Here is a 14,883-nt window from a genome sequence, read left to right as displayed (position 1 = left end):
AAAGTAATTGTTCTTTGTATTGCATAAGAAATCTAGGGGTCAGGTTTGTTATTCCCCTAAGGTAATGATTGCATGCACTCCACCTGCATTACAAATCTCCTCAGCCTACATACGCTGTTGCAGACTAGAAATGCTAAACCAACCAGGAAACCCCCAGTTTTGTAAACTGCCATAAAGCCTTTGAGATTAGATATTTTTACATGTTAACATTGAGTAAGCCTACTGTTGTGCCTTCAGGGTGTTAAACATGTTGGATTTTGAGGAGAAAGAAGAAGACGATTGTCTGAATGAGTCGCTCTCTGAACTTGACCTCTCGTCTGTGTTTGTGGGGCGTGTGCCTTTTGGTCAATTTTACATGAAAATGTTTGACAAACAATGTTTCATGTTTATAGTTTGGGGGGTTTTTTCTCACTTTTTTGTGCTTTTATTAGAGCGACAGGAGAGTGGATAGAGTCAAAAATAAGGGAGAGAGAGAGAGTGGGGGAGGACATGCGGGAAAGGAGCCAAAGGTCACATATGAACCTGGGCTGCCCACTTGGAGGATTGCCTACGCACACGGGCTGCACGCTTTAACCACCAGTGCCCCAGAGTTGCATGTTTTACTGTAAATTAGAACTGACAGATCATCCAATCAGTCTACACTCAAGCTTTTCCACTACATAAAATGTCTTCATATTCATCACAATATTTGTAAACCAACAGACCACAAAAATAAGCAACAGACCAACATTTTCATCCCTAAAAACAAAGTTTGGCCCAAATAACTAAAACCCAAGAATAGGATGATTTTCTAATCTTTGTTGTGCAACAGTGTTACATAAATGGATTTATCCAGGTTGAAAGCAGAACCTACATTACCTAAATGGTGTTTAAAGTCTAATGATTAATCACTTCTCACAAGGAAGTGTCTCACACTCACTTCATGGTGTGATGTTACTCAATGCACTCCTCTGCCTGTCTTTAGCTCTTTTCGAGTGGGTGTCAGAGAGAGAGGTAAGGGGTGTTTTAATGGAGCGAGAGAGTGCATGAAGAGGTGAGAAATGAGAAGTTTATTGGATGGCATTTGAGATCGGAAAGCCCTAATGAGATGAGGTCACTTGTTAACACTGGCAGAAAGTGTCACATGAGGGTGGCACAAGCATCGGAGGGCACTCACGGGAAAACAAACTTTCACATGCATGCACGCCACTCAAGAAACTCTCAAGCTTACACGAAAATACACATGCCAAACAAATTAGCTGAACCACAGCCCGTGTGTGCACGTTTGTGTATGTAAATCGTGAACACTGTTGGTATGATGTTGCCCAGTGCCACTGCATGTGGTTATTGAACACGTGCCAGGTTGTAAACACGGCCTGGTGCTCAACCACAGATGTTGTTCCAATCAGCCTCCAGTCGGGCTGAAAAATAAATCCTGGAGGTCCATACCTGTGTGATTACCATGTCTAATTATAGTTTGGAGCAGTAAGTCTGAGACGACAAAACGAGACGGGCCCTCGGGGTGTTGTGAATGTAATTAAATCCGGACAATTAATAGGCCCGCTCCTCAGAGAAGTTTGTTATACGATGAGGAACCTGTCAGATTATGGCTCGCCAGGAAAACCTTTGAATTATGGCATAATTACAAGGGAAAACATGACATACAAGGATCATAATTATCCCCAAGTACAGTAACAGTAAATGCATTGCCTGTTATGATACAAGTTATTTCTCCTCAGTGGGCCTGGTACACAGAGCAGCAGCTGCTGGGACTAAAGAGGAAATATCCTGGACCTAGAAAGCATTAACTTAGGCCACAGCAACCTCGAAGTGTCGCTTCATTCATTTCATCTGTTACAATTGTACACAAACAAGACAGGCAACAATTATCTAATGGTCATGCATGCAAACAATGAAAGACTGAAGTATCACACTTAAACAGAGGAATATCTGAGAAGTATATGTTGCATGAACAATTGTAGTTATTGCCTGAAGAATTCAAGGTGTTTGGTCGAATAAGCATGCACGCCTCATCACTCTTCAGTTGCTACCACATTGTGAGGAAGCAGCTGCATCAAAGCCTACCCTCACACTTGTGATCCACACACAGGTGTTTTCACTTACATTACTTAATTAGTACTCTCTGGACTGTGTGGGCATGTTCAGACGCTGCTTGATTGGCACCTCTCTCCAACACCTGTTAGTTGTTTTGCACCTTTCAGGGCAGAGGACAGCTAACACCTTTATAACCTAAACTTTTTGTTTCTAACGTGTTGTGTCCATCTTCAACCTGAGCAGAGATGTAATCAAGGATAACGGAAAACACTAAAAATTGATTACTAATTCCAAACGTTGTCATTTAACTGTGTGTACATTTTTCTCAGAATGGGTTTGAATTGTGCACGGTCCTGCGTAGATATTAATTGCATGAATTACACTTTTTTAAATCAGAATCTGATCTTTAAATAGGTAAAGCTATGCAAGGCATGTTTGAATGTCAACAAGGGGAGCTTAGCTTCATAGTGTTTTAACACAATCTCCAGAGCTGTTTAACATGGCATGCTTTGGGGGAAAAGAGTTTTTTATCTTCGATACTGCCTTATGCTTAATGAGACCCTTAGCTTTAATATCTTTGTGCATGTTTATTAAAGAGGCTTTAGCAACAGTACTGTATTGGCTGTATTTAGTCTCAGGGTCATCGTCTTGCGTGTGAGGCGTCACTGTCACACTATCATGACTCACGAAAACACTTGAGTAGAACAGAGCCTTGTTGATGTTTGAGGTAACACATGTGCTATGAATATTGGTACTGTTTATCATTCAATATACCAAGGCGCTAGCCTAAGAGGGAAAGCAAGTATCATGGTGAAGGAGACGGAAAACCAGCCAAATGATTATTAAAAACCTGATGAGAAATATGTTCTCCCTGTTAATGATTTTGTACTGATGTATTATTCATTGAAATAATTACCAAATCATTGTAAAAGCCTCAGGGCTAGAAATGAGCTTTGATTAGTCCCAAGTCAAGGTTACTTAAGAGCGAGCTTCATGGAAGTCCTACCCATACTAAGCTGCAGATAATTTAGGTGCATAATATTTCAAGTCTGTCAGTTAAGAGCCCAGATAAATATTGACACAGGTATTCTTTTCTGTAATTCTTTGGTCTATTAGAAAAAACATTCCTAAAGTTCTCATTCTTTAAAAAAAATGTTTTACAACTTTATCTTTGGCTAAAAGGAGGCCTCACCAGCCTCCCAAAATATCAGAACTGCTTGCATAAATTGAATTGCATCACTCTGTTAAACCAACATAACTCAACCTGTTAAAAAACACTTGGTATTAAGACACAGTTTTGCAGCAGAATCTTGAGATTCCTGCTTCAAACGATTTATCCACTTCCATCTCTCCTACCCTGTCAGCTCACATCTGCAAAGGACTTTTGAAGCCTTTTCATATTTTCCACCCTCCTGCCATTCCTCCCCATGAAACTTTGGAGAGAAATCAAGAGAATGTAGAAAAACATGATGTATACTGTATGTAAAGTGTGTGAGCAGTGAGCAAAGGCATGTGTTTCACAGCCATGAAGAGAGGCAGGTGAGGGGTGGGCGCGGGCTCTTGACGTGCCAGTCAGTAATACTTTTGCTCAGGTCGAGGAGTGCTCACCAGGAGGGTGTGTTGCTGCTGAAGAGCTCTGTAATGAACAGAAGGCTGGCTTGGTGCCTGATCAAATTCCACAGCAGCCTCATATCTATCTTGCCTTCCAAAAATGTTCAGCATACCAGTGGGTTTTATTGACTTGTCAGAGCAGACAGCCGACTGCAAGCTCTGCCTTGTAAGGTGTGCAGTTAACAGGTTTCTGAAGCAGGAATGTCTGCTGATGACTTCTAATTTTCAATTGTTTTTCAAGCTTTTAAATTAAATTGATCATTAGTATTGTGACTACAACTTGAGTAATTGACCACTGGTCATGTTTGCTCTTGTTCCTTTTTCCTTTCATGCTACACCAGATGAGTCCACCATTTGCTCGCATTATATTAAACATTTAAACTTAAGTCACAGAGGTCAGAAACATTTTCTCAAATAAATACACAGCAATGTTGCACAACAATAATCCTAATTACCAGAATATATGGCATCCAGAATTGAATATGTGTGATCAATGAGGATTATTTCACCTATAAAATTTAGTTAACAGGTTTGATGGGATTTGCCGCTTGCACTAGACTGTCTTTCTTTTTCTTTTTCTTTTTTTTTTACCTCAAGAGATGTCACCTGAGTCGGCATCTGTTCCTCTATTTAAAGTATGGAGCACAAAGAGAGGAGTTATCTATATCTCTGTTGACCAATCATCTTCTGAAGCTGCGTAATTGTAAACCCTCTGAATCTCTGACCAACCTTTTGGCGAGCGACTTGCATTTGGGGTAACACTGTATATTGTTCAGGAAGAAGAGTATGGAAACAAATATATTTCTTGTGCTGCTGCTGTAATGTGATATTTTGCACATTGAATCCAACACTACAATCCTACCTTTTCTATTTGTATACAAAATAAGGACTTCTTCTTATTTTGTGTGTTGCACAAAGAGTAATTTCCACTACCTAGGGAAGGTTGCATACATTTTTCTTTATCATGACAGTGATGAAATATTGTTTCTTTAAGATAATATTTGTTAATGATTAAACAGCCTTCAGGGTACATCAAACATCTGCATCATATTTATCAGAGAAATGTATGCTTAGGACATTAATCACATGTCATGTTAATACAGGAGAGGCACAAACAAGGGGGTAATGTGAACATGCAAAATTCTACAAAACATCCTGACGAGGCTGCTCATGGTATTTCCCACAGTCCAGCAGGATGTGTGCAAACACTGTTACGGACTGGAAAGCGGGGGTTGATGTTCACTGGTGAGACTGAGTCAGGCTAAAACAGCAGTGGTAAAGTGCCAATGCTGACAGATGCTACTGAACAGCATCTTTCTCATTATAACTTTAGCTCCCCCTTCTTTCTGTCTTTCTTTCACCCTTTCCTTTCACCCCGTCCTGCAAACACAACTAACTGCATGACCATCCGGGATGAATGGTGCTTAACAGCTGCCTCTTTTTTGATGGCTGCCTGTGAGAGCATGTAATTGCATTTGGCCCTGGGTGTACATGCACTCATTAAACCAGTGTCAGTGCCCATTACATTCCACAGCAGTGCAACTCAGGTACTGAATGCAAATCCAAAGCACGAAGACTGTGATCTGTCTGAAAATGCACAAGTCAGTCACTATAATGAGCACAAATAAGACAAGAATCTAATGTAATGTTTTAGTATGTCTTAAAAAACACCTAAAATTGTGTAAATGTTACAGAATCTAAAATAGATACCAGCAATAAAAGAGCCAAATATTTAACTATTCGTAGAAAGAGGAAGTATCTCGTGGTGGTATATAGCTGGTCCCAGTTGTTCGGGCTCAGAAAGGATAAAATCTGCTACGTTGGGACCCGTTCCATGCTGGGATCAGATGCAGAATTCCAAAAATGCCCATCCACATGCCAACATTCAGTGTTGGATAACTTTTTGTTTTGCTGAACTATCTTACAGTATCTCTCTGCATTTTTTATCTGGTTTAAAAATTTCAAAAGCTTTTCATAGAATTCATCTGAGACCTCTAACCTGAATCTGCTGATGTGGGAAAGAAGCTTGTGGTCTTAAAGATCCCTCAAAACCACAAAAACTGACCTCATGTTCTCAGTGGCTTTCAGGTCTCATATCCATCAGTTATTGTAATACGTTATGTCATGCTGTGTCCATTGTTATAACTGGGGCCTCTGTTGTTTGAGAAAAACCATCAGTCATGTAACAGCCAGGAAGGTACACTGTAATACATGATTCTGTCATCATGTACTTTTAACTTAATATATATGATAAAATGATAGTATCGGCTTATTTTAGATTAAATATAATCCTCATGATGTAAATTCATGTAATTCTAAATTAAGAGATTTTTTATTGAATCCAACTCAATAGAATTAGCTAGTTTTTATTTGACATGCACTCCCTGTTATTTTGCTGTTAATGACAATTTGTGGGTGTATGCTGCGTGTAATATTTACAGTCATGCTCAATTACAAAACGAAACTAGCAAGCAAAGTAATCCAGAGAGACAGAGACACTGTAACTTGGAGGCGGTCAGTAGTTTGGTATTTTAGGTTGTTTGTCTTTTGTTTCTAAAAATATGCTACTGCTTTTTTTCTCAGTTAGTTTTCTTTATTAAAATACTAAAAGCCAATAACTCTTGCCGATAACATAATGACAAAAGGCTAACTACATTACCAATGTACATGGTAATTACAATGTTCAACAGGACAGAACACCTACATGTTCAGCTTTTGGGAACTCAGATTCTACTTTGATGACTCGAGACTTGAGTTTTTGACAATTTGAGAGGCAGGTGTTAATGTTAGCTTGGCATGACTAGAGACAAGTTCTTTATCTGAATAAATTACGATAAAACTTAAAAATAACTCATTGACAAATGACTTCAAACATATTTTTAACCAAAAGAAAACACACACTGACTATTTTACATTAAAATATTTTATTTATTATTACACATCAAATATATCTTGTCAGTCACCTGTTGCTCCACAGACTTGAGTGCTCAAATCTCTCTCAACCAGGAGGTGTCAAACAGAGCTGAACCCAGCCTTGGGTTCATATAATTAATGGGGGTGTGTCAAGTGGAAGGTGCCATGTTTGGTAGAAGTGGAGGGATGTTTAGATTGTTGAGATTACAAATGTTATTTAAAAGGCAGTTTCAGTGTTTACTTAACTGAAATGTATTTTGACATGCTTTAGATTTATTGCAGATAGTTTTTGTTGTTTGTGGAAAAGGTAATACTCATCTGAGAGTGAACTGATTTCCACCCCCCTCATGGTAGGTTCCAGCTCCTATTTAAGAGAAGGCTTGAGAGCCTGTTAGGTAGTTTGAGTTTGGAGTTGAAGTGGAACAGAGCTGGGAAGTTTCACCCCAGGGGCGTGATGCGGGGTCAGGAGAGGTCACGGGAAAAAAAAGTATGTAAACAGAAAAATGATTAATATTATTTTTTCATTAATTATAATTTCCCTCTAACATGTATGCATTACTAACTGTGTCGCATTAGTGGCACAGGAGAATGTATACACTTAAAATTTTAATTATGTTTCGCCACGACCTCTCGCATCCCTCCCTGCTCTCTGACAGTGGAAGAAGGAGGCACATAGGTCATTGACACAGGTCCTGTGTCACAATAGTGGCACAGGACAATTCATACAAATATACATATATATATATATTTTTTTTTAAATTTTAACTATGTTTTGCCAGATTGCTAAGTTTTACAAACGCTCAACAAGTGTCATCCTTGTCCTCTCAAAGTGTAGTTAGACCACTTTGGCTGTTGTATCTGAACTAACATGTCTTGTTGATTTGGTTCAAAGGTTTTCCAAGAAGACAGATGTTATCGTCCAGAAGAAGTCTCCCGCAGCCATGCTACTGAAGAAACCCTCTGACTCTGAATGGGACTTTATACAGGTCAGTCAGCTCTTTTATTGGTTTATTATCTTAATAAGCATTGCTTTTGAGTATATATTGTTTATTTCTGATTGATTAGTACAATATTGACAGCGACAATATCTCTATCGTCTCAGATGTTTTAATGTTTGGTAAGGGTCAGTTATTTAAGTTATATAAGTTATATTACATATATTGCATACTGTACATAGTTTAAAGCAGACTCTAAGCTATGTCTGTTTGCTACTCAAAACCTTTTGAGCTGGAATCTTTGGGTCACCACACAGTTTGTTTATTTGTTGTTGTTGTTTCAATTTGACAGTAGCAGCATTCACGTTGTCATTTCCCTTACAAATAACACTAGCTTCATTTCAATCCCTTATAAATTTGTATTGCTTAATTTGTATATCACATTAAAGCATATTTAGGCAGTTGTGTGTAGTCTACAGAATAATGAAGTTGTATTCTTAGTTGCACTGATATTATAAATCTTTAAAATGCTGAATTTAGTTCTTTTATTATCTATAGTGTATCTCCTGTAAACTGTGATAAGTTGAAGTAACATAAAAGTTCTTTACAGTCACCTGAAAAAAACAGAGGGGTATCATCATTATTGCCACTATCATCCCTCGACTGGTTGACATCAGACAAATGATTGATATATTTGTGGAGTCTCTGCTGTCAGCTCTTTACCGTGACATCTACTTAATATTTTTGTTTAAATTTGGTTAATTTGTTTGTGTGCTTTATTTGAATCTACTCAATTTAAACAGGTTATTCTTTAGCAACTGATTTGAGTTATATCAACTCAACTTTTAACAGATTGGATTGAATTAATAATGTGTGCAATCTGTTATCTCAATTTTATTGAGTAGGTAATCTCTTTTTACAGTGTACTCTGTCTGAATGAATCTCACAAAAATAGAGATTCAGATGAACAGTGGCGTTTCTGTGTGTGAACAATTGGTGGGGCACAACCCCTTTATGATAAGATAAACAAGGACATTGACATTACTCTCTGGACTGATGGACCTTTTTTAATTTTACACATGTCAAGGGGTCATTTATGGTTTAAAAAAAATACACATTGCACTGTGCCGGAGGGACTGGCCCGAGTTTTCCCCTCCGGCCAGCGTAGTTCGACTGCAGACACAAACCAGAGTATTTAAACTTGATTTTTAGTTAAAAATGAAATAAAATAGAAATAATCCGATGCAAATGATGAACATGCTTATCATAGCTAATACCTTATGACATAATATGTAACAAATAATGATAGTTATTTGCTACAATTATTTATTATTATTATAATTATCGCTAATAGGTGGGGGGCTGTGCCCTTCCCTGCCCCTAATGACCATTCGCCACTGCAGATGAGGAAGACTGGATATCTCACACAAGAGATTTGATGAGGGACATTAAGCTCCTATTGCAGCGCTTGTTCTTCTGTAACCATGACATGACAGAATCCTCCATGAAATCCACAAAACAAAAGATACCAGCTGATAGAAAGATGAGCAATGTAATCATTTGTTCAAGGCCCCTCATGTCTTAGAACGCCCATGTGCAATGTAATGCTGGTGCAGCCTGACACCTCGTGGACAAACCGTGTACGCACAATGTCCTGTACGTGTCATATTGACATAACCACACCCAGAAAAAAGAACACTTTCAACAATATTGTTGGAAATATTTGCCCTACATAATTGTTAATTTAACAATAGAAAACCCTTTTGATTAAAAATGTAAGACTTGAAATGGTTTTGAAAATCATTATGTAAATATCATACTAATTTTGAAGTTTGATTTATATTAAACAACAGCAAATTAGGCACATAGTTATTTCAAATAACTCAATAATGTTTGACAGCATTTTCCAGACAAAGCTATTGTATTAATTAACAAAGTAAATCCCTGTTTTGTTGCTTTTGTGGAGGGGGTTCAGCAGCAGGCTATTTAATCATTCATTATTTGAAAGGGCTATTATGGCTGTAAGGGTTTTAAAATGTATTGTCTTTCCACTTTCTCAAATAAACTCAAAAGCCCGAAAAATTATCATATCTATAATATTTTATACCCATGAAGGGTCTTTTTTTTTTTAAATCTTGCACCTGTATACTCTTTACTGTATAATTATTCATTTTCATTTAAGTTGTGAATGAAAAACCCAGGATGATTTCATGACTGAAAAATACAAAATATGACTCAAAATGTAGATGTTCCTATTACTCAGGGAGAAGTTAATGTAGCGCTCTACCACAACTTCAGGTGAAATTGTGAATTTAGTGCTGAGGTTGACCAGCAGATGGCGTAATCTGTCAAGTTTCCTGATTGATGGGCTTTACTTATGAACTAGGCCTTTATGTGGACATTGTTTACCACATGAGGGAAATCACTGCGCTTCTGTACCTTATATAAAAGCCCATTGGGTCAAGCATGGTACAAACAATGCATCTCTAACAAATTTATATTATTTAAGCCGTTTTATAATTTGTGATTTAACCATAAAAAAAACCATTGTATTCAAGCTTTTAGGACATCAACTAGAATGACTATGGACCGGTTTGAAATGCCCTATAGTTTTATTTGGCCTAAATCTGGCGGACACTGTTGCAACTGTGTGCCTAAGTGTTTTCTGGTGACTCTAATAATGAGCTATAAAAAAACAGACAAAGGGATTGTATGTGTATGAGAGACCGAGCGAGAGACCCCTCCATCCTTCCTGGTGGGAGGTTTGAGATGCGCTGCGCAGACCCGTCCGCTATACGCATCTTCCTGGCCTGCCCCCTTCTCTCTCTCTCTCTCTCTCTCTCTCTCTCTCTCTCTCTCTCTCTCTCTCTCTCTCTCTCTCTCGCTCTCTCTCTCCCCCCCCCTCTCTCTCTCCCTCACTCAGTCTCTCTCTTTCCTCCTTTTCTGTCTGCCTTTTTGCCTACCTGAAGGAAAGTGCACGAAAGGCAAGAAAGGAAATCGTGGCGTGTCGGCTCGGCCCTGCGCGCTATGCTGCGGTAAACTCCGGGCCGCTGTTTGCGGTGTTTCCAGGAGATGTAGAGAGGGGACAGAGGCACCGCGCCGTGTCTGCTCCGCTCAGCCCTGCCCGCTGCATCGCCGAGCGGCCTGTGAAGCACACAAGATGTCGACCAGAACGCCATTGCCCACGGTGAACGAGCGTGACACCGAGAATGTAAGTAGGCTGCTTGTTCAGCTCAGACGCCGGTGCGTTATCTGACGTGGGATCTGGACACATCATAGCGGGGATTTGGCTTTCATTGTGGTACGAGTCGGTACGTGTTTAGCAGAGCTTTTGTTGTTGGTGTTGCAGAGCTTCTAGATCAATGGGATCTCAGGCTGTTTTCAACTCTGACGGGAATAAAACGCAGGCAGCCTTATAATAACCCAGAATAGAAGGTGCAATGTCTGCTTATGTTGTTGTGTACAAACAGACCAGCCGTAACAACGCACTGCGTCAGTGTGCTGCCTTTAACGATACATGCGAAGCTTGAATGTTAATGTGGAGAATGACAATGTTGCATTTGAGGCCTGTGGGAGAAATGAAGTTGCTCCACTCTTGCGACTGTCGGTATTTTCTGCTCCACAACGTCAATATTTCGGGAGGGGGTGGGGGGAGGATGTTGCCCTACTTTTCAATGGCAACGCTTGGTAGCATCGCAATGTGACATCCATCACCTATTGGGCCCTGTTGTAACTGCACGCTCAGTGCTGAGGAGGAGGAGGAGGATGAGGAGGGAGCGTGCTATTATTCACCACTCTGCTGCCACGACACTGAAGAGCAGCACACAGACAAGTATTTATTCAAAGGCTAAAGAAGAAAAAAAAATGCAGATTTCTCATTCACTTCGTGTGAAGGAATGTTTATGAACGACCACCACCACCACCACCCCTCCCTCAAGGGCTTCTCGCAGGCACACAAAGAAGAGCGTAATAAAATGAATATCTCTGCTAAGATCAGTCCACACGAGGACTGCTGTGTGTATGCTGACAGGCTCTGACATATCTAGGTTTGTCTGATTTTTTTCTTCTTCCTGGAAACAAGATGAGGCACAGACTAAGGCCTCCTATTAGATTGTGTTACAAGTACAAGCAGTGGAAAAATAGCCAGAAGCGGACGATCAAAGGTTACTCTTATATCTAAAAATAGGGCCTTTATATCATCATAAGAACCTACAGCATCACGTTCATCTTCAGGTGATCGAAATGTTTCCCCTAATGTTGTTTTGCATCATATCTGATCCTTCTCTGCTGGTGTTCAGTGATTCATTAGTTTATTGGGGCTCTATTATAACTGTCTCACACAGTTTATTTCTGCTGTAGGGCTCATAGAAATGGATATGGACTGCTGGACGACTATTAGAACTCAGCCCAGGAGCACAGGCAGTAGCTGGCCAGCCGAGCCTGCCTCTGTTTGACTCCATCAGGCAGCCCCAAGGCCCACGAGCTGCTGAACTGCATTGCATAACAGCTTATTACTCAGAGAGACGAGTGGCTTGTAGTGCAGGAAAATAGAAGAAGCTCTCCCGTGGCTTTCTTATTTTTATGTGTTTACACATTTGTGTGCTATGCTTCTATACAACCTCCGATGTTACGTCTTTCATGAAGGCATAACATCAGTGAGTTAATGAGTGAAACAAACTTTGTGTATTGATTTGTGCCTGCACAGGTGCCACCTTATAGCTTACAGGGAGCTACCCTAAGAGTGTGTTTGTGTGTATGAGCACATGTGACAGAGGATTAAGTTTTTAAATGACAAATCTGATTTAAAGTTGATTAAATTAAATGATTAAAGACAATTTAGTATCCATATTTATCGGCACTGTGTTATAGAAGGGCTTGGTGCATTAAAAATGAGTGTGCTGACTGTGGCATCAGATCAGCATTTCTCCTTGCTCTCACTCTCTCACATACACACCGTCACTCCAGGAAGTGTTTGAATCCTGCAGTGTAGCTCTCAATCTGTCAGGATGTGGAATAGTTTAGGTTGATACGCACCCTGCAGGGTGTAGCATTTCCCCCCGTGAAATGAGAGCAGGGGAGCCTGGGTAACCAGACCAACGCTTTATTCTCTGGCTGGGGTGTGGTGCTCTGGAGCAAAGGATCATGGGATGTCTGACCTGGACTGACATCAGCAGCTGTTATAAAGGAGTGGAGATGGACCAGTACAGACTGTTGGTAGTCTGTGCCAACATAGTACTTATACCAGGCTGTTACTCATTCACCTTCACATGCCAGTCATAGGGACAGTTTTTGTTTGCGGGTTCAGCTGCTAACATTGTGATAAGTCTTGACTTTGCTCAGAACATTTTCGCAAAGGTACAAAGTCAAAGGAGTTCTGTCTTTTATCAAAAGTTGCCTGGTGACTGATAAGGTCTGCAGGTTAAGAGGTTGAAGTGTCATGGACCGAAGAGAAGAGGAAACCTGATTCTCTCCTCCTCTTTGTCCTTTTCAAGCAGGGTACCAATTTGTGTGTCTCCATGCAAAGAAAATGTATTGACACATGCTCGGACAAACACACACATCCACACTTAGCACAGTGGATCCCTTTCTTGTTTCTGAGTCATCTGTGTTAATGAGTGCATCTTTGTTTGCACAGAGGATATCCTAGCTTTGGCATAAACACAAATCTCCACTGCAGCACTTTGCTGCATAGTTTGTATGTGAGCAGCCAGTGTAGAAAGAAACGATACCTGCTGAACTTACTGAGCGTCCTGATAAAGGCAGAGAAGTCGAGAGACGTATACTGTTGGTGTTTACACAAACTAAAACGTGTCTGATCTCCACATGTATGACTTTCCTGCAGCACTCGTCGGTGGATGGCTTTGTGGAGCCCCCCGTCCCCCCGACCAAGTCTGCGAGTCGTCACAGCCTGCCGCGATGCCGCAACTCCTTCACCTCCACAGAGGAGCACCCTCATATTGGCAATTACCGCCTCCTCAAGACTATTGGGAAGGGGAATTTCGCCAAGGTGAAGCTAGCACGACATGTCCTGACTGGACGAGAGGTAAGACAGCTTTTTGTCGTGTTTTATAATCAAATCGACATTGTTTGTATTTATTTGAATTTATTGAGTCACTATATAATCCAAATATTTGAAAGATTATGTTTGGAATAGGAAATATGGGAAAGAGAAAGTGGGGTAGATTTGCGCTAAAGGGCCTCACATCTGAGTGGAACCTGCAGCGATGAGTTGTGGACTTTGCCTCGGGACTTTGAGCTCTTTCTCAAGAGGCTCAGCTAAACTAGCACCTCATAGCATATTGTCCTTAAGTTAAAATAACTTTGGATTCAAATATAGGTAAAACATGTCTGCATTGATATGTCTGTCATTAGTTTCATATTATGTCAAGTTTTGAGCCCTTTCTATCCCAAATGTTTATAACAGTGTGTTTCTTTTGAAGTCTATCTTTCTGGAGACCTCTAATAATCCATCAAAAAATATTGGAGGGCCACAAAATGTGTGGCTATTTTATTAGCCTCAAATAATAAAACATGAATTAACATATCTAAACATGACATCAGTTAAATTTGAATACATATCCTCACCTATAAACATGATTACTGCATACTAACTAACCCGACTGTTTTCCATTAAGAACATACTTAACTTCAGATGATGTACTTCCAGTCTGAGCTGCGTTGATAAGCTAGCATCAAGCTTGCGTGACCGTCGGTCCGTAGATATATTTCAACAATCAGTTTAACCTGCATCAGTTCATTACTTGGTAACATATTAAATGTATTTCAGTACTTACTTTTCTTTCTGTGCTGCTGGCGAGCTTTGTAATTGGATAGTCTGAAAGCCTCTGTGGGTTGGGTTAGTATGACCAGGCCGTTGTGTTTCATAAGTAAATATTCCAACTGATATACAGTAGCATAGATCGGGGCATTTCTTTCTTACACAACATTGCATAATACTATTTTGGATCATACTTTACACTCAATGGGATGCCATATTTAGGATGAATGGGATGAAAGTTAGTAGTTTTTGACACACATTATTATATTTATTTCAAACAGCAGGAATTACATGATGTACATCATAATCATTTGCTCACATTTATCCTTTTTTTTAAGTTTAAGAATCCACTAGAGAAACCGCAGAGACGACAGATTATTTTAACTCTTACGCAGAGAGAATTTATACTGATACTGTAATTGTGAGTTTTTTGCCATGAGAAAGGGAATGGTGACATCTTGCAAAATTGTTGAGTTTTCTAACTCTCAGGCCAACTCAAGCTCTCTTGTTCTGCCTCTCCCTCAGCACCTCAAACACACCCACGCACGCTCACAGTCATACATTGCTGACCTGTCAGGGTGATAGACATCCTGCGTCTGTGTGTCAGTAATT

At 39.9% G+C, this 14,883-nt stretch overlaps 1 protein-coding gene across 4 annotated transcripts in view; it reads left to right on the top strand.

The window, feature by feature from the left end:
- The first annotated feature begins 10,379 nt into the window (after nucleotides 1-10,379).
- LOC306836466 (serine/threonine-protein kinase MARK1-like) overlaps nucleotides 10,380-14,883 on the top strand; it is a 29,505-nt gene continuing 25,001 nt past the window's right edge. For 3 of the 4 annotated variants that reach the window (XM_079363548.1, XM_079363547.1, XM_079363546.1), the window contains exons 1-2: nucleotides 10,394-10,704; nucleotides 13,336-13,536. In XM_079363548.1, the coding sequence (XP_079219674.1) occupies nucleotides 10,654-10,704; nucleotides 13,336-13,536 (252 nt within the window). In that variant the 5' untranslated portion in view covers nucleotides 10,394-10,653. Of the gene's footprint in view, nucleotides 10,705-13,335; nucleotides 13,537-14,883 lie in introns of all 4 variants that reach the window. The other variant, XM_079363549.1, reaches the window with a different exon arrangement.

Source organism: Symphodus melops (genome assembly GCF_947650265.1).
Source record: "Symphodus melops genome assembly, chromosome: 15".
Lineage (NCBI taxonomy): Eukaryota > Metazoa > Chordata > Actinopteri > Labriformes > Labridae > Symphodus > Symphodus melops.
This window is presented reverse-complemented; position numbering and strand designations above follow the sequence as displayed.